The sequence below is a fragment of the Salarias fasciatus genome, chromosome 1, assembly GCF_902148845.1.
Source record: "Salarias fasciatus chromosome 1, fSalaFa1.1, whole genome shotgun sequence".
Classification (NCBI taxonomy): Eukaryota; Metazoa; Chordata; class Actinopteri; order Blenniiformes; family Blenniidae; genus Salarias; species Salarias fasciatus.
The window spans coordinates 21,036,842-21,064,680 of record NC_043745.1 but is presented as its reverse complement, the minus strand read 5'-3'; the positions used below and the strand labels follow the sequence as shown (position 1 = coordinate 21,064,680).

General features: G+C 42.3%; 4 protein-coding genes and 1 pseudogene across 4 annotated transcripts in view; 3 read left to right on the top strand and 2 right to left on the bottom strand.

Annotated features, from left to right (window-relative positions):
• The window catches only part of LOC115384248 (rho family-interacting cell polarization regulator 1-like), a 28,517-nt gene extending 16,139 nt beyond the window's left edge, over positions 1-12,378 (bottom strand). The window contains exons 1-2 of the mRNA XM_030087308.1: positions 12,367-12,378; positions 9,709-9,714 (exon numbers count right to left, since the gene is read on the bottom strand). The gene's annotated coding sequence lies outside the window, so the exon portion shown is untranslated. The remainder of the gene's footprint in view (positions 1-9,708; positions 9,715-12,366) is intronic.
• On the bottom strand, positions 958-7,846 carry LOC115386123 (transcriptional repressor CTCF-like; annotated as a pseudogene).
• LOC115390921 (flocculation protein FLO11-like) lies at positions 9,725-13,310 on the top strand. Its single transcript, XM_030094972.1, has 8 exons — positions 9,725-9,899; positions 10,834-10,937; positions 11,023-11,486; positions 11,570-11,662; positions 11,752-11,788; positions 12,008-12,079; positions 12,177-13,148; positions 13,267-13,310. The coding sequence occupies exons 4-8, from the start codon at positions 11,615-11,617 to the stop codon at positions 13,308-13,310; spliced, it is 1,173 nt and encodes a 390-aa protein (XP_029950832.1). The 5' UTR covers positions 9,725-9,899; positions 10,834-10,937; positions 11,023-11,486; positions 11,570-11,614.
• A 1,834-nt stretch (positions 13,311-15,144) lies between these two features.
• On the top strand, positions 15,145-18,320 carry nudt21 (nudix hydrolase 21). Its single transcript, XM_030098285.1, has 7 exons — positions 15,145-15,416; positions 16,013-16,213; positions 16,299-16,362; positions 16,442-16,531; positions 17,280-17,355; positions 17,493-17,607; positions 17,910-18,320. Exons 1-7 carry the CDS (start codon positions 15,295-15,297, stop codon positions 17,929-17,931), a joined length of 690 nt encoding a protein of 229 aa, XP_029954145.1. The 5' UTR covers positions 15,145-15,294; the 3' UTR covers positions 17,932-18,320.
• A 969-nt stretch (positions 18,321-19,289) lies between these two features.
• ogfod1 (2-oxoglutarate and iron-dependent oxygenase domain containing 1) lies at positions 19,290-27,048 on the top strand. Its single transcript, XM_030098615.1, is given in 14 exon segments — positions 19,290-19,509; positions 21,821-21,966; positions 22,054-22,100; positions 23,980-24,080; positions 24,205-24,321; positions 25,131-25,222; positions 25,305-25,433; positions 25,565-25,678; positions 26,031-26,110; positions 26,197-26,341; positions 26,343-26,448; positions 26,523-26,651; positions 26,735-26,793; positions 26,872-27,048. Coding segments are annotated over 14 exon segments (1,581 nt in total). The 5' UTR covers positions 19,290-19,349; the 3' UTR covers positions 27,028-27,048.
• Positions 27,049-27,839: the final 791 nt, after the last annotated feature.

Here is a 27,839-nt window from a genome sequence, read left to right as displayed (position 1 = left end):
CCGCACCACAGCATGGAAATAGCTCTACCTGAAGTGACCAGTGACTTTCTGGTTGCAGCTCCAGGACTTCGTCCTTCGCCCCATTCTTTACGTCGTTTATCAGCTTCCCCAGCCATATTTTTCAGAAACACAATTTTTTTTTTCAACCAATAGAACAGCGTTATTCTAGTTGTTTGCTGATGACATATTAACACTTTATCTGAAACTGATTATTGAAACTGCCTGATAACAGGATTTTTAAAACACTCAACTTTATAATGAAGAAAAAAAAATCCTGCATTCTTTAAGGCAGAACCATTTCTTATGGCATTAAAACAGTGCAGCTGGTTTTGCTGCTGGAGTATAAGACAGAAGGAACGTTATGGCACACTGGAATTAGCCTCGACATACTTTTCTCACATGACATGTCACATGTTGAGTATCTGGTCACTATTTTGCACGCCAACTTAACGCCTGATGCCTACTTAACTAAAAAATTAATACAACTGTGGCTTCTTGAATGCTGACTCAAAATTCTCTTTAATGTCAGATTGGCATCTGTGTGGGTAATGTGTGTAGTTACACCATTATTGTGTAACTGCTACCAAGTGTAGGAAAGGTTGGCATTATAGTGATTCATTTTTGTTTCATAGGCATCTCTATTCGAACCAAACTGCACTCCATTTACAGCAGCTGCAATTAATCCTGTTTTACTTCAACATTGGTTGAAAATCCTTGGCTTAGTCATGTTTTTATTCAAATTCAATTTGATCATTCATGTTTGGAAATGTATAACTCACCAGTGCGAAAATATCTATTTAGGCATATGAATAAAGACAAACAAACCTTCTGTTTAATAAAATACATTTGTCATTAAAGTACACCAGCACGTTTCCAATCAGTCTTCAGTTAATGTCCATAAACCGTAACTAAAGCTGGAACTGCACCTCCAAACCATTCATTTTGTTTTACTGCTCCACAAAAGTCACTCTTGTCTACTTCTCTTTTTATTGGTTGTGTTGTCATACATCTTTTCTCATCATCCACACAGTTTTTTTTTTTTTTTAAAAGGTCATTCAAGCTGCTACGTAGCATTGCATTGCCAGTGATACAAAAGGAAAAGCATCAACCCAGAGTGGAATGGCTACACAAAAGAGCAAAACAACGGTTTTTTCCTCGCACCAATGGGACAATGTTAGGTACATACACATTATCTACGGGTGTTACAGTAGCAAGAGAAGAGCACAAGATAAGCAATCCATTAAGCTTTTATAAACTAAAAACGTTCAAAACGAAAAAAAAAAAAGGGGGGGGGGGGGGCTAGCCACAAGAAAACAAAGAAATATTCAAAAACAACTTTCAAATCTTGACATGGCTGTAATTAGTAGCAGTATTTTCTTCACCCTCACCTGAATATTTTACCTCGAAGCTATTCAAGTTTACCTTACCTACAAATGACTAGTGTAATCCTTTAACCCTAACTCAGGTAAAAAATAAAGCCTCTCTAGGTTTACCCTAGTCATTATTTAGTGGTTTATTTTTGCATCAGGAATCAACCTTTAAAACGTAGGTGAACAACATAATCGTCTTCACTGTGCAACTGAATATAGTGGATGGGGGATACTGCAGTTAGTTACAGCCACACCAAACACAAATGTACTAAAATGCATTTTTGGTAGGTCAACCTTATTAAAATCTTACTTTCTCAACTTATTTAACTCACTCTGTTGAAAAAAAAAAAAAAGGAGGAAATTTTAAATTAGGTCAGTGATGGTTGCTTCTGTGGAGATGTAAATGTCCTTTATCCTAATTGCCAAGAGTTAAAATCAAAACGTAAAACAAGGTGTCTGGGTGTTTTTTTTGCAGGTTCAACCATCATCGGTCCATCATGCTGAGGATCATCTCAGGAGTGAGGTCTCCGTTAGCAGGAGCCTCGGGGAGCTGCTCCTCCTGTGCCGACCCCTCTTCCTGAGACAGCTCCTCCAGCTGAATGGTCGACTTCCCTCCGACCACCACCTCCTCCGCCTCGCCCTCCTCCTCCTCCATGCCCTCGTAGTCGTGATCGCATCCGGCCTCACTCTTCACCACAATGTCGTCCACCTCTCCCGTGGTCTCGTCCTCCACGCGGATGACAGCAGTCGCCACTGAGAAGGTTTCAGGTTAGACATCGCTGCTTTGAAAGAAAGCTACACCGCATACTGGCTGCTCAGATTCCTAAGCAGCTCCACTGGTTCACGGCGGGGAAATACTGAAGAAACACTGTCACTTACTGGTTTAATCTTGGGGGGACGTCCTCGTTTCCTCTTGACCGGGGGCTCCACCGGGGCTGGGATGGGGATAACCGCTGCGGCCTGTTCCACCTCCAGCTCACTTAAGACCTCGTCTTCCTCCTCTATCTCGTCAAGTTCGTCTTCTGCGCAGAGCCGCACAGACCACAAGCTGGTATCAGTTAAAGAAGACACTCGTGCGGCAACTGCAGATTAAATCTCAGAGCCAAATTAAAGCTAAAAGAAAACTCCTGAACTGGCATCGAGTGTTTTCATTCTCAGTGAAGTCAGAATATGATACAATACCTGTGTCATCCTCATCACCCTTCCGACTCTGCATCTTCCGCTTTCTGCCGCGGCGACCCTTTTTGACCACCGGAGTTCCATTTTCATCTGCGATGATTTCTCCTGTGCAGCTGTCTGCATGACGCAGCATGGTGTTCTGAGGAGCACACAGACAGATCTCACACCTCAATGCCACCAAAACACAACAACAACAACAACAAAAAAGAGCGGCTGCTTTCTGCACTTTCTAATCTCAGGGCTCAGTCTTACCCGGCGGGGTGAAGGTCTTCTGACATTTACTGCACACAAAGGCAACGGGGACAAAGTTGGGGTCATGGTAGCGCTTGAAGTGCATGTCCAGAAGCTGCTTCTGGCGGAAAGTCTTGTCACACTGGCTGCAAGCAAACGGCTTCTCCCCGGTGTGTGTACGCTTGTGCATTATCATGTGGCGTTCCTGTTTGGTGGAAATAAGAGTCACAATCATTTAGAAGTAAAGGGAATGAGAAAACGACACACATCACTCATTTGTCCTTGCAGGACACGTCTGAGAGACTCAGATGTTTCGCCCGGTGTCCCCATGGCGTAGTCAGTGTTACGGTTCTGGAATACAAACCTGTCTGCAACAGTAGTCACACTGGTCACACTTGAAACGCTTCTCATTCTTGTGAGTCTTCTGGTGTTGGATGAGAGCGTAACGCTCATGAAACACAGCGTCACAGTAACGGCACTTCTCCCCGTCTCGATAAACGAGTGCTGCTTACGCAAGTGAACGCCTGGGAAGGAAGGACCGCAGACACACTCGTTAGGCAAATGATACAGACTTAATGCAAGAGAAAGGACAAAAGATGCTCTACAGCCTTTCAACCTGGGATAATGAGATTCCTGAAGTTCTTACTCATTTACTTAAGAGAAGTTTACTCGTAGTAAACTTAAAGAATTATATTAAAGTAGTGTCCTGGTTTACAAGGTGCGAGGGTCATAAGATATAGGCTTTCAGTTCTGTGATTACTTCAAACTATCAGACTGTTCTACTCTGTATCTTCATGGCATGCAGAAAGCATGAAATACGAAGGGGGACCCAAAAGAAATGGACAGTGGTTATAACTTATTTTTTTATTTTCGCATTTAATCAAAACTGTCACGCGAGCCTGTTTCTGCTCCGTGGTTAAGAGGCGCGGGACCATTTTGGCAGCGACCCGCCTCAAGCCCAAATCCTCACGAAGGATCCTCTGGCAGGAGCTCCAGGAGATCCCGGTCAAATGCTCGATCTCATCGATGGTCCTGTGTCGATCTGCCATGACCACAGCTTCTATTTTACGGACATTTTCCTCTGTGCGGGAGGTGGAGGGTCGGCCGGAGCGAGGCGAGTCTTCGATGGACATCTAACCACTCTTAAAGCACCCATAACCACTCGAAGACCTGCGATCTCCCCAGAGCCTCATCTTTGTACGCGGTCTGGATCATGGTGAGTGTTTCTGTTGCCGTTTTTCCCAGTAAAAAACTAAATCTGATGCTAGTGCGCTGGTCTCGCTTATCAATGGGTTCCGCCATTTTGGGATTTTTTGAAGAAGGGAGTGGGACTGTAATAACATAAACACTGTGTGTGAGCTGCCTGTGTGTCTTTGGGAGGTGAAATTTTTCACAGTTATGCTTAAGGCTATGCCATAGCGACATATAACGGCCAAAAGTCTGAAATCATTGTTGTTGTTCTTTTTTATAACCACAGTCTGGTTTCTTTTGGGTCCCACCTCGTATAGGTTTTTAGTTCTGTGATTCCCTTAAACTATCAGATTGTTCTACTCTGTATCTTCATGGAGTGCAGAAAGCATGAAATGGAAGCAGATCTCTCACCAAGGTCACTCTTGCGTGCAATAACAGTATCACAGTGTGGGCAGTGGAACTTGGCCACGTTTTCCGTGTGTTTCTGCAGGATGTGCATCTTCATGGTGCCGCTCTGCGTGAAACGAGCGTGGCAGATGTAGCACTCGTACGGTTTCTCACCTGCAGCAAAAGACAGGAAGTAGTGAGGGATATGCTTTCTTTTTAAGTTAGGAGAAAACGTTGCTCTAACAATGAGCGGAACTTACCCGAATGCGTCCTCATGTGTCTCTTGAGCTTGTAAGTGTCTCTGCTAGCATAGCTGCACAGGCTGCACTGGAAGGGGCGCTCCCCCGTGTGAGAACGAATGTGCCTTTTTATTTGCTCACCTGAGTGGAGAAGGATAGTTTAAAAGAAAAATAAGACCTTTGGGGCAAAATGCAAATAACAATGTTGACGACGGCCAACACTTGCCTCCACGCTGGAATAGTCACACATGGAGCACTTGAACGGCTTTTCGTGTGTGTGTTTGTAACGACGATGACGCACCAACTCTCCGCTGGTCACAAATGCCATGTCACAATCGGTACATTTGTGTGGCCGAGTTCCTAAAAAAAAAAAAAAATAAACTATTCAAACCAAACGCATGTTAACTCATTCATCCCCAACCTGTCACCACTGACACATGAAGACTTCATGTCAACATTCTGAGGTGTTGAATGTTTCCTTTACCTGTGTGTGTGTTGAGGTGGTTCCTCAGCAGTGTGACGGTTTCTGAAAGCTCTTCCACACAAGTGACATTTATGCGGCCTCTCGTCTGTGTGGCTCTTCATGTGTCGGTCAGGTTAGAGCGCCTCGGACAGGTGTAGCTGCACAACTCACACTGGAAAGTCTTCTTCACACCTGAACACAAAACAATTACATCCATATTTTGATTTGTTTGGTGTAATTTTGAAAGCGTGTCCCCACATTTGAGTGATAATCCAACCTTTTTTCTTGATTTTCGTAGGCTTTGGTGGTTTCATGTTGCCCACAACTTTCTCGGCATTCACCTCCGACAAAAGCCCCTCCTGCTGCTCTTCTTCAAAGTCGTACACAGACACATCCATGTCCCGATCTCCCTCTGCGTAGCGCAGACGGCTCTTTTTCCCCTTCTTCCCTTTGCGGATGGCTGCAACGGGCTGGTAGGTTGGGTCCTTAGACCATTCAGGGTCTTCTTGCTGGTGTATGTCTGACTCGACTTCTGCAGACTCTTCCTCCTCCTCCCCGTCTGCACCTTGGAGCTCATCATGAGCGGCCTGAAGCTCCTCCTGTTCTACAGTCTCCACCTCACCATTGGCTCCCACTTTGACCACCTAAAAGATAACAGACAATCAACTCATGTGACTTTCATCAGCGAAAATTTCCAGGACGTCTTAAGTAGAGGACAAAGACTAAATGCATCAACTTATTTATCTCTCACCTGGAAGCCTTCAGGTAAGGGAAGAGTGTGACAAATGACTGGCTCTCCATCTTTGTTAGTTGTTTGTGCTTCAACATAAGTAGCCTGGATCCCGTCCACAGTCGTCGTCGTGACTGGTACCTGCACGAGCTGCAGCTGACCCAACCCCAGCGCAGCTCCTGCCTGCTCCTCCATGTTCACCACCTGCAAATAGGAAGGCAACTTTACAACTTGAACACACACATTACAAACATTCACAACAAGGTCAACTACTAATAGTTCGACATTAGACTTCATTTGCACCCTATACAACCTGCAGTGTGTGATGATCTGGCCTCGTCTCCACCAGTGACGGTCACTGTGCTGGCTCCCTCCAACACCTCGGTCTTCATTTGCAGCAGAGTCGGATTTAGAGCATCCATCACCATCATCTCCATGTTCCCTGCTACTTCGCCCTGCGTTCCTTGTATCAAGGCCTCTCCACTCTCTGTCAAGACCTTCCCATCAGATGTCAGGGCAGCGGCCTGGGCCGTATCGATAGACACCACCTCGCCCTCCATGGCAATGGGCCAACCAGGGCTCTGAGCAGAAACAACATCAACAAGGAGTTCAGAACTTGAATGTTTTAACAACGCCAACGGCAATATCACATTCCTGGAAACAACTGGTGTTAATTCCAACCTCTATGTCAACATGGCAAACAAACAAAATTAAACATGTGTGAACTTTTAGATACTTAAAGTTATAGATGACCCTATAGATGAACTTAAAGTTACATTATATAGATATACACTGCATAAGCATCAGTCCAGTGTGTACCTTAGAGCTAAATGACAATGTCCAATGGAAAATATTTATCTGGCTGATTTAGTATTGCAGTAATAGATGTTAACATTGAGCGGGTTACCCTTCGGCCCTTCAGTGTTGAATCTTCCCACGTACTGTCGGTTTAATACAGACTATACTTTCGTAGTGTCGTGGCAGACGCTTCAGTAAAGGCAGGTGTGTATGACACAGTTCCCACTGAAATATGCGATATCATAAACCACAGAGCCCCAGGAAGCCCTCATCTCACCTGTTTTAACTCTTTTAATGTCTCCTGGCTGAAGCATGTCTCATTCACATGAATGGGGCTATAATGTGTTATTTGAAGATATTTAATTATTTCTTTTGTGTACTGGTTACTTAAAATCAAGACAGAAAGTTTTGAAATTTGCAGTTTTGTTTACATTCGATCTTAGTTATACAAGCTGAGTAAATCAGGTTGATTGCATATAGATCAGATTTTTTGTGGCCTAAAATTAGGTTAAAACCATGTAAATAATGCACAGTACTATTTCCCATCGCTTCTTTCATTGCATGGAGCAGACTGGAAACTTATGTTCGACCTCTGGTGTTTGACCGCTCACCGAAATTGAGGCTGAATGTTTGCCAACAGTACAAATTACAATCGGTCGACCAGGAGTTACAAAACACCGTCGTTCTGTGAGTTGTTACCAGCTCGCAGTGTTTTCCTGCAAGCATAAAGTGGAGTTATTCGGTAGGAACTAGTTGCAGATTGTTGGGTTAGTTGGTTTAACTCGAGAGGCGCGAGTACGTCTGAAAACAGGAAACAAAGGGCAGGAGAGATGGACGTCAGGCTGAACTAACTTAAAACAGAAATACACCAATCCCGACCATCCTCCAGCTATTACCGAAAAATATGAGCCGACGGGCACCAAAATACCCAATGGAGACGGGGAGTTACAGTTTATAGACAGATTAGTGCGTTTTGGATAACGTAGAGGGAGACAAACACCCCCCGCCAGCCGCCTGCCGGTAAGCCCTACCGTGACACCTAGAGGCCGACGACGGCTCCTACAAAAACCTTTCCCGTCTGGACGTGGAGCCGCGGCTTCACTCACCCCCCTGTGGCTCCGCTCTCCGTATGTTCGCTTATGTGTTCGTCCCTGGAGTTCGCTCCTCTCAGCTCCGCTGCGGGCCGCGGTGTCTGCTCAGTGCCGAGCTAATAATTTTCTCCCGCTTTGGAAGAGTTGGCCTACTGACACAAAATGGCGGTCCTCAAGGGCCACTGCGCCTGCGCATCCCAGCTCCTGGGGGAGTGGAGGGGCGTGGCCGGGCCGCGGCTCCGGCAGATGGGCGCCAGATTTGAATTTAGGCGGGGGCGTGGCGACCACGATCATGTCGAGCTGTTGAGCAGAGATGTGTTTGATCAGCTCTCTGATGTGAAGCTCCGTTTGACCCGCAAGCGTCACGTCCCGATTGGAAAACAATCAACCTCATCGATGAGGCCGCTTCATGACTAACGAGCTGTGGAACACAGCAATTCATAACATCAACCACACGAGGGCAGTGTGGGTGTTGTGTGGGATGAGCAAGAGCGCGCGCTCGCGCGCGCACACACACACACACACACACACACACACACACACAAGTCGTGATTGAGCACCATTCTATCAGTGCACCTCTGAAGACATGCAAAAATGTTTAATGTGGAATACCTGACCATTTTTCATGACTGTGTTCATTTCTAGCAGAATGTCTGATTCAGCCATACTGGAAAGAACAGCAGCACACTAAAGAGTCAGTCAGTTCCCTTTTTGAGCTGTTTGATAATGAGGTAACAAGTGAGGTTCGAAAAAAGCATCTTTTAACACCAAATTAATAAAGAAAGGATTCTCTGATTACTTTGTTTAGTGCCTGTGTTTACGTTTCTCAAATTTTTGGTGCAGTCAAATTAAAAAATTGCTTTCAAGAGATGCCATAATATTTTCCCTATTCTAAAGAAAAATTTAAATTTCTTATAGGAAAAATGGCCCAAATGTTTAAAGATTTTCCTGTGAAAATACAAGTAAGTTGAAGTCAATACAATATATGGTGTTCAAAACTAATTTGCTCCTTTTTCAGTTGATTGGTTCACAATAAGAAAATAATAAAATACCAACCACAGAAAAGATGTGACTAACACCCAAACACACACTCAAGCTTTAAGAAACATTGTGATCCATCTTTCATGTAGATTGCAATAACAAATGCAGGTTGATTCATCTGCACCTGAGTCCCTAAAACTGCTGACGTCATATTACTCCATGTGGAACAGCTGATTCACAAGTGGAAAACAAGTTATTTGCTGGGTTACGAAATAATTGATGTGACTTTCACATAAAATATGTAAATACGCTTAAGAACAGAAAAGACATATGCATTTACACACATTAATTACACAGTAAACCATTTCGTCCGGTTTAATCATCAACTATTCAAAGCAATATCAAATATTCAAACCAGGCATCACAATTCCCAAGAAAGTGGCTTTACAACAGGGGAATTAGCAGTATAATTAAGATATATAGCCGTGTGTGTGTGGTGTGTGTGTGTGTGTGTGTGTGTGTGTGTGTGTGTGTGTGTGTGTGTGTGTGTGTGTGTGGTTCCTGGATGAGTCTTCCAGCTCATTATCATAGTCTCCAACCATCCTCTCAAGACTACAGGACAATTTTCTTTTAGCACTAGTGAGACGTCTTGTTATGTTGTAAGTGTGTGTTTCAGTACTTTTTTTGGTGAATAAGCAATCTACTAGGTCTGACTGTCACTTACAGCCTTTCAGAGCATCTTGTCCGCATTTAAAATAAATTATTAATTTGTTACATAACCAGTGGAACATTTTGTCCATGCAGCTTTATATGATGCATTAGAATCAAACCCAACATTTCCATGTATCTCTCAGGGCATGGACGCACGTATGGAACACGTTAGTGTGGCGACTTTATCTCTGCCTCTCTGCCTCTTGTTATTTGATCACCATCTTTTTTCTCATGGTTTTTCTCTCTCAGAGGGGAGGGCGCAGAGAAAGGCGAGGTCCTGTTGTCAGATCTGTCAGTCTCGCCAGCCTGGCCCCTCCCACCTCGGTGGAGGCATTACATACTGCTGGTGCTCGTGCTCTTAGCAACGGTGCCTCAGCAACAGAGCCACGGCAACAGAGCTCCACGGCAACAGCGTGCCGTGTCTCCCCAATGGAGCTGCCATTGGGCGGACCAGCGCTCAGGCACTACACCCAGAGCAGACCGAGACCTCACCGACAAAAACTGAACTACCGTCCCAGCAGACCACAGGTACCGTGAAGGAGAATCAGGGAGGCTTCGTGAAAATGGGGTGTGAGTAGGGAAAGGTGATGTGTGTGAGGAGTGAAAATGGAAGGGAGGGAGAGAGGAGAGATGCAATAGGGTACTGAGGGGAGAGGCAGGGGGAAGGGAAGGATGGAAGGGGAGCGCTAAAAGATGCCTGATCCCTGCTTGAATAAGGCGGTCCCATTGTACCGGTCACCGGCTGTTTGATCAATCCACTCTATTCTCGGTTTGTGAGAACGTGATGAGTTTATGTGAGGGCGGGCAGCAGTCTCATCTGAATGTCTTTTCCTGCTGTCCCTAAAAAATGAAGCTAAGAGCATTTTTATTCCTTTTCAATGACTGTATGAAAATGTAGAACGTGTGTGTGATAATTCATTTTTCACTGAGCTGTTCATGCTGTCACAGAGCTATTAGTCTGTGGACACTCAGTCACTCCCTTGGAGACAAATGGCTTGGGAGACAAAATTCAAGCAATTCCCCTAACAAGATATCATGTAACGGGGACTTCTGCTAAATTTGTGTTTTGCAGTCCGACTTTCATTGCTACTTGTGGGCACAGATGTTATTATGATCAGGATGATGCAACTTTGTACACCAGCAATTTGGATATCACATTACCAACATTGGAAAAATGAGCTATCTTGCTTTCAACTGGCATGTAAAAATCCTGTGACGCCCCCCCATTTCACGTTACTGAGCAACTGACTCCCAGGAGGCCTGGGACGTAGCATAAATGGACGAGAAAATCAAACTAAAATACACCTATAGAGGTAGGAGGGGCACTAGTGCCAATGTGTGTGGGTTTTCCGAGTTGATAGTTATGTAATATAAAGTTACATATAATCTACATTGCTCCTCATCTTGTTTGTTGATCTTCAATGCAAAGTATCAGTGTTCTCTGTTTCTGTGTGGTGATCAGGAGACGATAATTGAGAGTGAAAATGAAACCCTTGAGTATATGGGACGAGTGGATGAAGGAGTTGAAGAGTTCTTTACAAAGAGAGTACTTCCTACTGATACACTGTGAGTATCACTGCTGACAGATTACCTGCTTGGTATTTGGAAAATCTGAATGATGAACAGTTGATAAATATAATTCTTCGTATAGGAAACAGCAAGATGAAGAATCTATCACAGTACACGAAGTGGCTCCCGCCAGCTCTGCCCCTTGTCCACCTCCAACAAAACACTCAGAAGGAAGCTTGGTGATTTCTTTACCCTAAAAAGAGACGTGGTTTGAAATCAGAGACGAGCCATGAGGGGCGTCCCAAAAAGGCCTCCATTGCTGATCTGATTCGCCCTCTCAGGGAGGTCGCCAGATCTGAGAAGGACAAAGACAAGGAGCGAGTGAAGGAGCACGACAAGGAAAATGAGAAGGAGAAAGCAAAAGAGCAGCCCTCTGCTGTTACCGGAGAGTCAGGTGTAAAGGAGACACCTGTTTCTGGTGCTCCCCCTCTGAGGGGGGATGCAGCGCCTCCGCGACGAGCTCTCAGAGAAGGGAAGTCCCAGTCACTCATCCTGCTCTCTGGATCTGCAGCTGCAGGGACTACTAATGCCAGAAACACTGCTAAGGTGAGTTTTACTGGCGTTTTGCATATTTTCATAATAGCAAACAAAATTTAAAGAGGATTTATTGATCTGCTGGTTGATTCCAGAAACAATTTGAAGGCCAGCACAGTTTTGAACAGAAACTTCATCTCATGCTTCAACGTATTGGAGTTTCCAAACCACAACCAGGGGAGACACAGGTATGTGAATGTATGCCTTCCCATTTAGTTTGTTTGTAATGTTGGGGTCTTACAAAGTGTCAAGACAATTTTTTTCCCCACTCTTGTAGAATCCAGAGGGAGAAATGAAAAAGGCTGATTCTGAAGGTATGTTCTTTCATCTATAGAATATTTAATCTATGTATAAAAGGATCTTATCTGGTCAGGCTTAGTGTTAATGAAGTTAAATTAATCTGAAATTTAAGGACAACGGATCTCAAGAGTTGTATCATTTCTCTGTCACGACAATTTTAAAATCTCATGCAATGAGCCAAGGTACTTCATTTTCTTTAGTAAAATAAGACTTACATCATGTTTTTGCTTTAGGTACTATCATTGACAGTAAACCTGAGCCACCGCCCACTTTTTCAAAACCTCGAACGATGTCTGCATCCTCAGGTAAAAAAAAAAAAAAAAACCTATATTAACTCTCTTGCATGTAAAAAAAAAAAAGTTCTAACAAATTAAACCATATCCACCTGTATTTGTTTTGTAGACACACGGCACCAAATCCGGGCAAGTGTGTCAGCACACGAGGCAGCTGGGAAACCTGCTTTGCCTCCAAAACCAGTTATCAAACCAGGTCCACCTCCTCCAACATCTGGCCGCAACACACCTGAGAATGAGCTAGCCCAAATAGAAGAAGCTGAGAAAAACACGCCTACTAAACCAAGCCCTGCTTCAACTCCGACTGCTCCTGCTCTCACCGCTGTCACCACCTCCCCTGTACCGACAATCTCAAACTCTATTCCTGACTCAACTGATCTACCGGCTTCTGCTTCAAGTACTGTAACTCCCTCTGACAAAGATATATGCACTGAATCTGTTAGCCCCACCACAGCAGCGATATCACCCACTAAAGACACAGTGGTCGACAGCAAAGCCTCTATCCCCGAAACTAGTGTATGTACCACTGACCTGCCCAGTACTACCATCACAACAACACTCGCAAGCACCACTACACCCACAGAGCCCCTTCCAGCTGTCTCAGTAACTTCCACCTCCTCAGAGTCCATTACTCCAGTCGTCTCTGTCAGTTCCACCTCACCAACAACCACCAGGCCTTCCATTACCACCTCGGAAACAGTTTCTGCTCCCAGCAGTGAAAGCTCAGTAACAACAGCATCAACAAGTCTGCCAATTAAATCAGATTTGCCAGAGCCAAAAGGTATTTTACCAGCTGATGCCACTGCTGCTAGCGATGCAGCTATTCCTGTCATCACTGCAGCTTCTTCTCCTTGCACCAGCGCATCCGATATGCCATCAAGCTTGTCTGCCCCCCTCAATTTAATTAGCGAGGCTATTGACGAATCCACTTCGGTTACTCCAGTTTTATTAATCACTGAAACAACATCTTCTCCTCGCTCAAGTGATATCACCACAGCTGCAGTTTCATCTGATGCCCCCATCACCACTTCATCCACTGCCATCTCTGCTACCCCTACTTCCGCCGCCTCCACCTCTTCATGTATTCCTGAAACTATCAGTCCAGCCTCCAGTGACTATAGGAACTCTGTCCCTACATCAAACATTCTCCTTTCATGCAGTGACCCCAGTGATATCTCTGCTCCCTCCACTTCTTCCAGCGAGACAAACCCCACAGACACCACTTCCACCGCCACCAGTTTAAACTGCGTAGACACTACTTCCACCTCTAGTTCAGCCACAACAATGGCTGTCAGCACTGCAGTCACTACTGACTCAGAGCCACCTTTGTCCAACAATGTCAGCACTACTCTCACACCACCGAGCACGAGCCTGACCGCTGCTGATAATTCAAGTGCTACTTCTCATCATGTGACCACTCCAGCGCCCTCAAATGATAGTTTGTGTCAAGATGACAGTTTATCTCCTGAGGAAAGACCTGGGAGGGAGTCTGCGGAAAAAGACACTGGTGAGTGTTATACCCTGTAATGAATTAATGCATGCAATTTTACTGTTCCACATGTATGCTGAATGGTCTGTTTTTTGACATTTCTAGCAACAGCAGATGGGGATCTTGATGTGATTCATGAGGCCAAATTAATGGAGACGGGTGAGAAGCAGGAAGCCGTTGATAGTGAGAAGAAGAGTGATACCGACGATGAAAAACAAGCTCAAGTCAACAGTGAAGCCACAAGACGAGAAGCCCGGGAAGAAAGTGTGGAAGTAGAAGAAGACACTCTTTCTAAACCTGCATCAGGGAAAAAGGATGTACAGAGCAAGGATGAGGGAGTGGCAGAAAGTGGAAAACAAGAAGAAACGCAGCCAGTGAGTGACAAGTAATTCAGAAATAAAGAAGTTGCTAAAAATGGGACCAATTACTGTGACAGGTGCAGAAGAGGCCACAGTAAAGGGTAAAAAAGGGGGGACGATCCATGGCACTTCCTACAGGGACCACCACATTACAGCAGCACACAACAAACTGTGGGCCACTGGACCAAAGAACTGAGATCCCTTTGGTGTGATGTAATCAACAAATCCAGCAGTGTCTTTGTCCTTTTTTAACTTATGTTTGAATTTTTTGCATTGCACGTATGATTATGTACCATAAGAAAACTACTGTGGTAAAAAACACCATGTTTACAATAGATGGATAAGAGACATAATTATGATTATTAAATGGAATATTCAGTTGACTCTGTCATTCTTTTCTGTTTTTTCATCTCTTAATGTGGCATTTCTGACTAGTTTTCACCAGACCTTCTGAAATAAACTAGCTGTAGTTTTCAACCTATTTCCCAGTCTTCCACATTTACAGTGGAGGTGCAGGACCTTTAATAATGTATCTATTCAACAATCAGTGTTCATTTTCTATAGGTATTCTCCAAAGGCATGGCATTGATTCTGGATATTGTGAAAGAACTAAACTGGTCAGCTAAATAAAAAGTTGCAAGCTTGAGTTATAAAACAAAAAGAAATCGATTTCAACAGGCAATCACAACATTCTTAAATGATAATATTCAAATTTCTTAAATGATAATAATCTAGCTTTGTAATAGTCAAAGTAAGGATGGAAAATTCATGTAATTAGGGATAGTTGAGAAAGTTCCAGTTATATCCGCCTATATGCTTTCTAACACCAAATTTAGTTGAATTCGTTTTAATTTAATTTTCAATTAGTGATGTAAAGCGAACAGCGATTACACATTTTCAAATGGCTTTAGGACACCAACTTCGTTTATGAGCGCAGCGGTCTCTCATTGATGATATGATATTTTTGATGTGTATTAGTTTTTGCGTACCTGATTGTTTGATCTTTTCCTCACACAACTCTTGTGCTCTGGACAGGTAGGAATCACCAAGCTTCTCTATCAGTTTTGCATTCTTCGTGCTACAAAACTAATTAAAACACACACAGCAGCAATGGCACTAAAACAGGCGTACCCAAGCAGGAAGACTTAATGAGATTGTCGCTAATCACCCGGACCAGCAGGGGTCGCTGGCGGACACTTCAGGCCCAAAGCCCTCCTGACCCGGAAGAGGTGGGCTCGGGAGACAGACGGTAGATAAACTGTTGTAGTGCGTCTTCATTGTTTCCGTAGCATTTTATTCACCCAGTTTATCCGCTGGGCGAAGCTTTGAGCAGCGATACCCCTGCAGGAGGACTTCGTGTAGTTGAGCAGTCTTGAGATATGTCGGTGGTTCCTCCCAGTCGTTCGTCCACCGGATGGCCGCGCCGAGGAGACGTGCAGTTCGCTAGCAAATACCACGGCGGGCCCGCGAAGCCCCTCACCCTGGAGAGGACCATCAATCTGTAAGTGCAGGACGCCCAGAGGGCCAGACACCACACTACCCCTCCGCCCCGGGGCACATGTCCCCGTAAACTAACTCACCTGAGGGACTCGCTTCATTAGGGCCGACAAGGCCTTCACCGAGACCCGTTGATTTCTGCTGCTCCATCCACACCAACAGGTTCACACCCGGAGCTGCAGTTGAAGTTGTTTGTGTCATCAAACAGCCCTTTTGTTTTTTCAGCTAATTAGTTTATTCAGTGAAAATCTGAAGAGGTTGAACTCAAACTGATCCATCTATCTCAATAAGTGATTAAAATTAGCTTCAGGCAGGAGAAGGCTTATCTGAAATGGTTTGTTGATTTATATTCAGTCTCAGTGTGACATCTTTTATCATTAGAAATGTCAAATATAACATTAAACTTCCTGAATGTGATCATTTGTCACATTTCCATATTGTTTTATTATGTCTGGTGTTTGGGTATGATGCTTCAACAGCATTGTACTTTTAGCAGTATTTTGGGCAAGTTTGTCCAAAGGCTGCATTACATTTAAGTAAAAATAGAATGTTACAGCTTTAGTTTTGGAAAATTTGACTTATTCTACCTTCTCGTTTCAGATATCCACTCACTAACTACACATTTGGCACCAAGGAGCCTTTGTATGAGAAGGACAGCTCCGTGGCTGCCAGGTTCCAGAGGATGCGGGAGGAGTTCGACAAGATGGGCATGCGTCGAACCGTGGAAGGAGTTCTCATTGTTCATGAACACAGGCTGCCTCATGTGCTACTCCTGCAACTTGGCACAACTTTCTTCAAGCTGTGAGTGGTTAATTTTCTGACAATTGCACTTCTGTAAACCTGCAAAAGGCTGTTTTGCAAAATTGACAGTTTTTCCCTCCCGCAGGCCAGGTGGAGAACTGAGTCCAGGAGAAGATGAAGTGGAGGGTCTGAAGCGCCTTATGACTGAGGTATGTACAGCTCAGTGGGAGGGGGTTTCACCACTGTGAGGGCTTGGATATTGATATCTTTGTTTTGATTTGTTATTAGATCCTTGGACGGCAGGATGGAGTGAAACAGGACTGGGTGATTGATGACTGTATTGGCAACTGGTGGCGCCCCAACTTTGAGCCTCCACAAGTGAGAAGACATTCAAAAACATTTCATATTACATTTTCTTATAAATACAATATAACTGCTAAATGCTACATTTCTCAGCAGCTTGGAACGTTTGGCATGTTAGCATCCCACTACATTCTGTAGTATGTCCATAAATTTCTTTTTATTTTTTTAACACTTTTTGTAGTTCCCGGCAATTTACATGTCTCTGTAATATTGCAAATCAACCCTATTGATATTAGATAAAGGACAAAGTGATAAAATTCATAAAATAAATTGACAATATTTTCTTGAGGACCTTGGACAGTTATAAAAGTTTGAGTAGTTAAAGATTCCCACATCATAGGGATAATATAATTTCTGTGCAAAGTCTGCATAAACAGTTTTTCCCTTGGTACTCTGAATTTCTCTTTCAATACCAAACCACTATTTTAAGGCCAGTGTGCTCTAAATTGTCCATAGTTGTGAATATTTGCATATCTGATTATCAATTTTTTCGTGTTTGGACTGACCAGGGTATATTACTTCATCTTCAGCCATAGGCAGCTGGTATCAGCTTCAGCATCCTGCAACTGTGAATTGGATAAAATGATACAGAAGATTGTTGGATAAGTAAAAAAAAAAAAGTTGATGTTTTTTCAATCCGAAAATAAATGAAATGACTATTCTGAAGCTATTTTCCACAATGTGTCCACAACTGAGACGGCACTTGCAGTCTCAATTTCTGAATCTCTATTTTGATGTGAACTGATCTGACACTGTCTTGCAGTATCCGTATATTCCCGCTCACATCACCAAACCGAAGGAGCACAAGAAGCTATTCCTGGTTCAGCTGCAAGAAAAAGGTCTGTGTCACACCGTCGGATTTTAATCTTCGAGTGTGAATGATGAAAAATGATTTCAGTGAAATTTCTGTTGCTTGTTAGAGTGTACTACTAGATAAATGTCGGCTCATATGAAATACTGTTTGATGTTTCTACAGCGCTGTTTGCTGTTCCGAAGAACTATAAACTGGTGGCTGCACCGTTGTTTGAACTGTATGACAATGCTCCCGGATATGGACCCATCATTTCCAGTCTACCGCAGCTATTGAGCAGGTGAGTTATTCTCATATTTTTATTGTCTTTTACCTTGTTTAACACATTTATTCACTTACTTTGTTAAATTATAAATTGAAGACCCATCAGATATGATGATTGTCCCTGAACAAATGTGGAACAGTCCTGAGCCAGCAAGTCATTACTTTTCTATGTGAGGCTGCCGTCATACAATAAAACATGTTAAATATTTTATGGAGATAGATATTGGAGACGATTGAATATTGCCACCTATGGACTCCCACATCTAAGAAATGTGTAGTTCCTTCATGTGATCTTGGCTTCAATGCTTCTTTTTGTAGATTCAACTTCATCTACAACTGACCAGAGTGAACAGCGATACGTGTGGCTGTCTCCGTGAGCTCAGCCTCGTCCAATCCAAGGAGCAACAACTTCAACCTGTTTCTCAGCTTTCACTTCAACACTTCCCATGTCTGGTATTTTGACAGTCCACAGGGAGTTTATACTGGTGTTAGATAAAAATGTCATGTATTTTTTTTTTTTGTTTTTGTTTTTTTTTTTATCTTGATAAACTTTTTTTGTAGTGTACAAGTTGTTGATCCAGCCTGTTGAAAATTTGATTTTAAGTCCTTTCAGTGGAGGTCAATGTTTGATTAAACCAAGTACAACATTGAGTTTCCTGTTGTTTTAACCTGTAACAATGCTGTGATTTTGTTTTTAATAAAATAATTTCGGGTATGTTTTTATAAAGTCCAATGGGCAGCTGACTGGTGTTTTTATTTTATTGTTTGTTTTTTTTTTTTTGTTTCCCCAATGTATTTGAGACCCTTCTTTTGGTTTAGATTTTGCTTAAAATTTTCCATTTACTGCTTATGCCATTTCAACAGAAAGTACAAATTCATAATCTATATTCCAAACGTTTGTATACCAGCACATGCATCATAAAGCAGGGTAAAATGATGGCAACTGCACAAACTTAAACCAAAATGAGCTCATTTTGTTTTTCTTTCTGACTCGTTCACATCCATCCATATTTGAGTTTTTGGCTAATGTAAGCTTTTTCTTTTCTTTTTTTTTTGCTATTTACATCTTCTGCTTTGGCTCACAACTTGTCTTTTTTACTTTTACAAATGCATTTATAGCAATCATTTAAAGTAATTTAGATCTTTTTGATGTCTGCATATGCAAAGACTGGGCTAGTGTCCAATCTGTAATCGCTGTTCATCTACAAGTGTTTGCGGGTTTGCAGTTGACACTGATGAAATTCAATGTATTTTCATATAATCAACTCTGAGCCTCATTTGAATTATTTTATACACCAGCACTAGGGCAAAGCTTCTTGATAATCCGTCGGGTCTTTGATTTTAATAGCACTAAACAATTTAAGAACCATGTCTTAAAATTCCAGGGATTTTTTTCTAGGCTATTCTTTAGCAGTTTTGAAACCGGCAGTAAATTGTTTTTTTTTTTTTGTTTTGTTTTTCCATGTCTGTCTTCTACTCAACATAATAAATTGCTCTTATCTAAACGTCCTGGTACTCAGACCTGTACCCTCAGTACTCTGCTCCTTTAAGCGACTCCACATAGGATGTACATTTTAGACAACAGACTGACTTTACTTGTTATCCTGACATTCCTAACGCTGGGCAGACCTCTGACGTCATCACCACGCGCCGCTGCTCTTCACACGACACGCTTGTGCGCCGCGTAAAGAGAGTCACGCTCGCATCTGTGGGCATGTCTGTGTTTTCGGTTTGGAGTTACAGAAAGTTTCTGTAAGAATGGCCTCCAAACGGCGGCAGGAGTGCGGCAGCGCAGACGGGAAGAGGAAGAAGAAGAGCTGCCCCGCAGAAGCGGCGCAGTTCGGTTCAGCGGTGGAAGACGAGCAGGTGAAGAGAGCCGTGAAGGAGGCATGGAGCCGCCGGAGTCCGTACTCGGAGGGTCAGTGCACTGAGTAGCTCTCCGTAGATTATCACAACAGGGCAGAACACCCCGAATGTCTACCATACTGAGCAAAAACACGTCGCGCATTCATTTAAAATGAACCCAATAGCCCGCAAATTCAACATAGAACGATTTTGTACATATTGACTAATTAAAGCCTCTTTAGCCTCTTTATGGTTAGAACAGTTGAACGATAAGAGTCCCCTTCCTTGTTGTCTTAATTTTTTTTAAGTTATTAATTCTTTCCCCCTTCTTTGATCCTTCAAATGCTGCTTTATTTTCCCATTTTCCTGTTCTTTTTCAGTTTGTTTTCCTTATTTTAAACATTTTTCTTTTCTAATAAAAGCCTTATAGCAAATTTAACGTTTTTATCTTTATTAACCATTTTTCCTGTAACTTTTTTAAATTGTGTCATGATCCCGTACAAATGAGGTAGGACTTGATTAGAAAAGATAAGAGTTGCAATCAAAAGAGTAGATTTTATTATGAAACAAGAAAATAAACAATGTGACCATCTTCCAAGACCAAGCAAACCAAAACTCCAAATATAACCCCTTCTTCCAATCTAACTAAATACTGGTGGGTCATGTGAAAGAAACTAAAGAAAGGGAACCATCACAAAAAAACAGGACTAACCACAGGTGCCTCCAGTGGGTTGCAGACTCCTTGTTTACATCATGTCCTCCTTTTCCTTAGTTTTTAAGCATGCTTCATTGATTTCTCTTGTAGACATTACTTACTTAAGTAGACATTACTTACTTAACTACACATGCTTTATATTGTCTTTATTTTCACACAAAAAAACTGTTTAGAATAACCAAAAGCACAAAATTGTAACAATATTTTTTGCAGGAATAAAGATCAAATGTTGTGAATCGTCTTCCCCATCACCAGAACAAGTCATGTAAACACCCAAAAAAAAAAAAAAAACAGGAAAGAGAATATATAAGGTGCATATATCCGTCTTCTTGAATACTTTTTTTAATTGCCAGGTGAGAGCAGGATGCATGTAGACAAGTCGTCACTCCATCAGAGCAAACATCGAGACAGACAACCACACACTTAGATCCATCCACATCTAGGGGCAATTTCGAGTAATCAAATAGCCTCACATGCACACACACACACACACACACGAAGAATGTACGTGCAAACTTCACTCATTTGAGTGATATTTGAATCCATGACCGATCCATCACATGAATCCATCACAGTTTTGCTGTGAGGCATGTATGCTAACTGTGCAGCTTATCAAAGATACAATGGAAAATATACTGTGTGCACTGAAATTTCTTTAGATGAAAGATCCCTTTTACAGATTTGAATGACTTCAAAGCTGAGCTTACTGAATTCCAGACATGAGGGCCTCTAAATATGATGAAAGCCTGATAAATATGAGATGTATCCAAAAAGGTTTTGTCTCAGATATATAAAGGTAAACATGAATTACCTTAAATAGCTTGTGATCTGAATATATCAGTTTATTTTATGGAGAAGATCTCCGGTCTATATCTGCATCTGTTGACAAATCAAAATGTAGATTTTATTCTTTTTTACCTGTGTGAGCATTTAGTATGTATTTCAACATAGATATTTAATATTGAATGTACCGGTAATCAAATATCAGATAAAAAAAAAAACAACTGAAACTTCACAACATTTTTGAGAAGAATGTTATGCACTGTCACTTGGATATTTTTTAATCACGGTTGTAGTAACCATAACCATCCTACTGTACTTAAACTTATTTTGAGTGTCTTTCTCCTCATTTTTGCATCTATTTTTAGCCACTCTATCTTTTTTGGGATGTTTAGCCTTTAAATATTGTGGTTTTGTATTTGATTTTCTCGGTATGTGTTTGCATGCACATAAATACATGGAAGCTGTTTATGTTAAACATTTCTTTAGGGTGACATCAACCTGTTATGTATTATGGGGTGTATTATGTTAATGTGGGCAAAACAGGTGCAGAAAATTAATGGTTTGAGTCTGTTTTCTTGATGTCTCATATCTTTTACGAAGATAACATTCAAATGGTTGTTTCCATCTTTTCCTTTGTTATTTTCTTTGTTGAATTTTAATTTAAAAATGGACGTGCATGTTTTGATGAATACGCCTCATTTGATTTCTTTTTGGAGTGAAACACAATGCAGTAAACACCAACCATGTTTACTGCATTTAAACATTTCACTCCTTGCTGTGAGTTTAAATTCAGTCGCTGCAGCCATTCTATTTTGGTTGTTAGGATTAACAAAAAGCCAGATGCCAGTTGAACAGAAACAGCTGGAATTTGTGCTGCTGTTTGCAGGCGATCTGGAGCTGGACTGCTTCCCTTTCCCTCACTGCATCATCAAAAACTTCCTCAGCAGTGAAGTGTTTGTGGAAAACCTGCAGAAAGAGCTGCTGGGACTCGACTTCCATGAGAAGTCAAATGATCTGTACAAATTCAAACAGGTGATTGTTAAGAAAATCCTCACACTGATTTATTACAGATGGTCAAAGTCTTTGTGTGATCCTTTTCTTCTTGTGCTTCTCGTCCAGTCAGATGACTTGAAGAAGAGAACAGAGCCGCATATCGCAGGACTTAGGTAACTAACAGCTTCACTTTATTTGTGCACCTGAACGATAAATACTGTGAGACTGGTTAGTATTTTAGGTAGCAGATTAAACCTGCTAAAACATCATCTCTGCATCAACTCTACAAAACCCGACAAATAATGGCCCATTAATCTGCTCCACTCGCCCAGCCATAGTTTATCCTGGACTGCAGGCACACAGACCTACTTTCATTCAAAACCAATTACATTCATACCTGTAGGCGGGTTTGAATCACCAGTTAACAAACTCGCATGTTTTTTGGACTGCGAGAGGAAACTGATGAACCTGGAGCAATCACCTGCGCACACAGGGAGTACAGGCAAACTCCACACATGAAGTTGTGTTTGTGTGCGTTTCTACAGCTAAATGAGTGATCAGTTAGTTTATTGAAAAGTGAATCAGTGATGTGGTTTAAAGCAGGCAAGTGTGAGGTATAATAGGCTAACAGAAAAAACTGATCTGGACGTGCATAGCAGAGAGATGCATGACTGAGAATTCCCTCTGGAGTCCCAAAGAGACCTGCTAGCTCTGTACCATAAATACTGTCAGGGTCATCAGCGTCCAGCAGCAAGCAGCTCCGCCCACAGGCAGCCTATGGAGAAACTCATATCATCACATACAACACAGGAAATTAAAGCGATAAAACATAAATATTGCTTCTAAGTGTTTCCGGTAAGTATTAAAATTACAGATGGATCAAATCTCAGAGGTATAGAGGGTGTATATCAGATCAGATACATTACTGATGAATGCAGTCAGTTTTTAAGCAGGTGAAATGGAAGTCAGACAGTTTCTGCACTCTGAGAGGATTTGCTGCCTCTTTGGGTCAGTGCATGTTTGTGACCTGAGCACATACATCCATTAACCTTCAGCTCATTAAATTCTACTGTTCTTGTTTTGAAAGAACGAGAAACATTTTAAACATATTTATTGTTATTGCTGTGAATTGAAATATAGATGATTTAGAGTGATTGCACCAACCACCAGTTTGTTTTTCTCACTACTTGTGTGTGTGCTGTTAAATGAATGTAATGGTGGTATGTGTTTGTTTTTATGTCCAGCAGGTGGCGCCAGAGATCATATCTGCCTTCTAATTAGCATATTTCTTTATTTAGTTTTGATGACTGTGTTTGTGAACATTTAGATCGATTCTAAATTATTAACCTGAAACAAAATTCAGCTTCTCACTCTGTCAGACATGGTGATTTGTTTCCCTCGTTTGTCACTGTTTGACAGCACCAGAGAAGGAAACACACACACACACACACACACAGAGTGCCATACTTGGCAGTGAGTGTGAGGCGAACATGCTGTAGATCATCATAACAGTATAAATGCTGGAGTGCCCAGACCAATAAGTGGAAACACAGCTGTTAGTGAGAGCTGCCAGAGCTGCCAAGAGGTTCAGATTGGAGGCCAGTCCAAGAAGAATTATGGTCTCAGTTCATAAATCAGAAGTAAATGAACAGAGACTCAAATCAGAATCCAAGTAAGTCGATACTTTTAAGACGCCTTGGCTGAAATTAAAGCTGTAACGCTGTCTTTATGAAGAAATAATCAACATTTTTTAATATACGTTTCATTTTCTGTGAAGAGTCTTCAGCGTACAGCTTTATTTCTTCTAAATATGTAATTGTGATCATACAGAGAGGTATACATGCTGCAGCTCTGGAGGATAAATGCTGTAATTAAATACACAATAACAGCCTCCCCTTGTGATCATCTATTATTTATGTCTCAACAAAATGTCATGGTGGGCTGTCAGGCCTGCAAGCAGCCTGTCTGTGTGGCGGCAGCTCCCCAATTTCTCATTGTGAGTGTGATTGTCCGTTTCGCAGGATTTCACAGTGTCCATGCTTCTGTCCTCAGGGAGGGACTGTTTGGGCGTTTCCGGTCCTGGCTCGGGGAGGTGCTGGGGGTCGAGCTGGAGCCCACAGTAGATATTTCTTGTGCCAGATACGAGCACACTGGTGAGACTATTTGAAGACAGCAGAAATGGCTGTCCTGCCTTAAGGGTTTAATTTTTATTTTATCACTTGTTTCTTCTTTTTTTTTTTTTTAAATATAAATATCACATTATCTGTTTTTTTGTAGATGTTCTCTTGTGTCATGATGATGAACTGGAGGGACGGAGAGTTGCTTTCATCCTCTACCTTGTGCCTCCGTGGCAGAGCAGCGACGGGGGAACTCTCGATCTTTACTCAATAAACAGTAAGCGTGTGTGTGTGTGTGTGTGTGTGTGTGTGTGTCCCTCCCTCCCTCCCTCCTTGTTTTTCCGTGCTACTTCATGAACCAGCCTGACTGCACACTAACCCATAGGGACTCTTGTCACTGTAGGGACAAAAATTGAGGTCCCCATGAGAAAACTCATTAATCTTTTAGCCGAAGACATGTTTTAAGGTCAGGGTTGGGTTAAGGTTTAAGAATCAGGGAAGCTTTAGTCGCAGCCAGGTTTAGCTTAAGTCTGCTGGAAGTGAATGTAAATCATTTTAATGTCCCTCTATTGTACATATTAATTCTTTTGTTAACCTTTATTACTGTTTTTGGGTCCTAAATCTCTTCACTTACACACAATATGGTTCCATTTATTGTGAACAACACTATCTAAAGGTGGACGAGGACACATTTCAGGGCTACTCTGAGGTTAGGGGCTGGGTTAGACATCTCACTTACGGTTTAGAGAGAGCCCACAGGAAATGAACACAAGTCATTGTAATGTCCCTAGAAACACTGTGTGTGTGTGAGTGCTTTCCTCCTCCGATCTGATGGAACATCAGCCTGATTGCGTAGTGACTTGTCTCACTGTGGGGACAAAAATTATAATCCCCCCGAGGATGGTCATGAATAATAAACATAGTTCCATGTTTTAATGTCATACTAAGATTATAAGGAGGCAACTAACAGCAACAGTATAGATTAAGAATGCAGGAAATGAATGTAAATCAATATATTGTCCCCACAGGCTGTATTGTGGCTGTGTCTATGCTTCTCCACCACAGAGCTGTGTTTCTTACCACCAGGTAATTTCCAGCCGCAGAGCATAGTGAAGTCGCTGGTCCCCTCCTGGAACACACTCGTCCTGTTTGAAGTGTCTCCAGTCTCTTTTCATCAAGTGTGTATCCGCTCTTTTTGTATTTATATCACACAATTAAATTAGAAATCTGGAGCATGTCACGTGTTTTTGTTTCTCCAAGGTGTCTGAGGTTTTGTCGAAGGACAAGTGTCGTCTGTCTCTGAGTGGCTGGTTTCATGGGCCGTCGTTGGAACGTCCTCCCCGACACGTGGAGGCAGCCGTCCCTCGAAGTCCACACTTACCAAGAGATGTGAGTTCTGTCTGTCCAGGAGTTTGTCCTGCTGACTGTCTCCTGACTCCAGCTTTGTCTTAACAGAAAGGCCAGAGCATCTATTTGTGTCGTGGATGAATCACGTCTCCACCACTTGTGTTTTTCCACAGGAGACGGTGCTGCTGGAGTGGGTCAATCCTGCCTACTTGGATATCTCCTATCAGGAGCAGATTCAAGAGGAGTTTGAAGACAGTTCTGAAATTCAGCTTAAAGATTTCCTCAAGGTCATTTTAAGCTTCTGCAATTAAAAATGTTTCTGTTTGTGATTATTTGCAGTGTAATATTGATGTGAACTTTCAGGAATGCCTTCAGGAAATATTAAATTACTGGCTTAAATGTCTGACTTTTGACCATCAGGTCACCTTCAAATGAAAGTAATCTTGTGAAAGATGCTAAGAGACGGAAACTCTTTGAACGATGTGCTCCTGAGACAATTTCCCACAGATATTGAGAAGGGTTATACACCTTTTAATTCCCACTCTGTGAAATCCGTCTGAAAGAAACCAGCATGTTTCACAGAAATTAGTCACTGAAAGCCTCCCAGCGCAGTGATTTACACTGAATGTTGGTCTGCAGGAGGAGAAGTTCAGGGAGGTGAGTGAAGCTCTGCGACTCACTGAGATTGAGTGGATGAGGAAAGGTCCGCCCAACAAACGGTGAGTCATGGATGACAGATTATTTGACATTTTTGATTTTTTAAAAATCTTTCATGACCTCTGATTCATTATATGTGCGCTTTCAGATGCTATGAAGCAGCATCTCTGGATTCCCTGCCTCCGTGTGTGAAGGCATGTTGGGAGCTGCTTCATTCAGAGGCCTTTTTCCTGCTGCTCTCCAACTTCACCGGCCTTCGGCTGCACTACCTGTGTCCTGCTGATGAACGACGATGATGATGGTGATGAGAAGAAGGACGAAGAGAAAAAGAACAAGCAGGAGGACGGCGGAGCCACTGGGTCGTCGACAGACTCGGCAGCGAATGCGAGCAAAGAGAAAGGTGTGTGACAGCACGAGTGATTTTTCTGGTGTCAGCTGCGCGTTTCTGTGTTTTGATTGGTGTGAAATTCTCAGAGCCCAGTATACCAGTGTGCTGTGGTGAAGTACGGCGATGGTCTCATGGGAGCTATACACTGTTGCACGACGGAGAGGCAGCACAGGCGGAGTACGCGCTGGATCTCGTTTTACCGTTTGGCTGCACAGGTGAGCACACAGACACATGCAGGTTAAGATGAGACCAATACCAATGTATTTCATTTTTACTCAAATTACTTTGTCTTTCACAGACTGGCAGTCTGAGTTCGGGGGTTTGACGTGTTACGTGGCCAATGAAGAGGACGAGGAGGTGAGGCTTGATGAATTTACAGATATTAGGATACTTGACTGAGCAGTAATCATTGATTTTTCTTTGCTGTTTTCACAGCTTCTGACCATCTACCCAGAGGAGAACTCCCTCGCTCTCGTCTATCGAGACAAAGAAACCCTAAAATTTGTCAAACATATCAACCACAAAAGCACTTCTGCTGGTTCTTCACCCTGCAGAGGATTTTATGACTTCTCCTTTGTCTACTACGAATAAATATATCTAATTTTGATGTATGTTTGAGAGTTTCATAAGTCCTTGTTTCTGATTTGTTTCTACTCTTTATATTAACCTATGTCTTGCACTTATGAGCATGAGATCAGGATCCTAAACCCACCCTGCACATTGACTTTTAGTGGTCATGAATTTAATAAGTTTTTGATTCCATCAGATTCTAGGCTGTAAGCTTGAAGTTTGCTTTGCTTTAATAGAAATGTGCCCATACATTGCTTGAGCTCAGTGTGCTCAAAACCTGCCGAGCATTTTTTGCAGAGATCATTTCCATTTTCTACATTCCTTTAATGAGAATGGAACCTTAAACTTTGATTAAAAATGATGTTTCTACTAGCCCTCATGGAACTTTTGAGTAAATAAATTTGGTGCTTTCAGGAATTTTTGGCCTTTTATTTTTAAAGAAGAAATTATAATTTTCTTTTATTGCTGTCCATATGATCATGAGATTCAAAGATGAAAATCTTAAATCAAAGTTTAGCTGAACAACATGCAGTGCAGGGGCACCCTCAGGACCAGGGTGACACTGAGAGCAAAAATAATCTACTGACCCGCTTTATAATGATTATTTTAGCGTCTTCTTTACAGCTGCCATCATGAATTAAACAAAACTAACACGGTGAGGAGTGAGACACAATCTGAACAGTAGGACAGTGGACATCAGTTTGTACCTAATTCTAAGATAACGAATTCCTTAATACATTTAGTCATTGAAAAAAATGGTGTTGTTGTATTGTACTCCTGTCTAAAATGTGCATTATGTTTCATTCTTTCCCAAACAAAACAAAATGAAGATA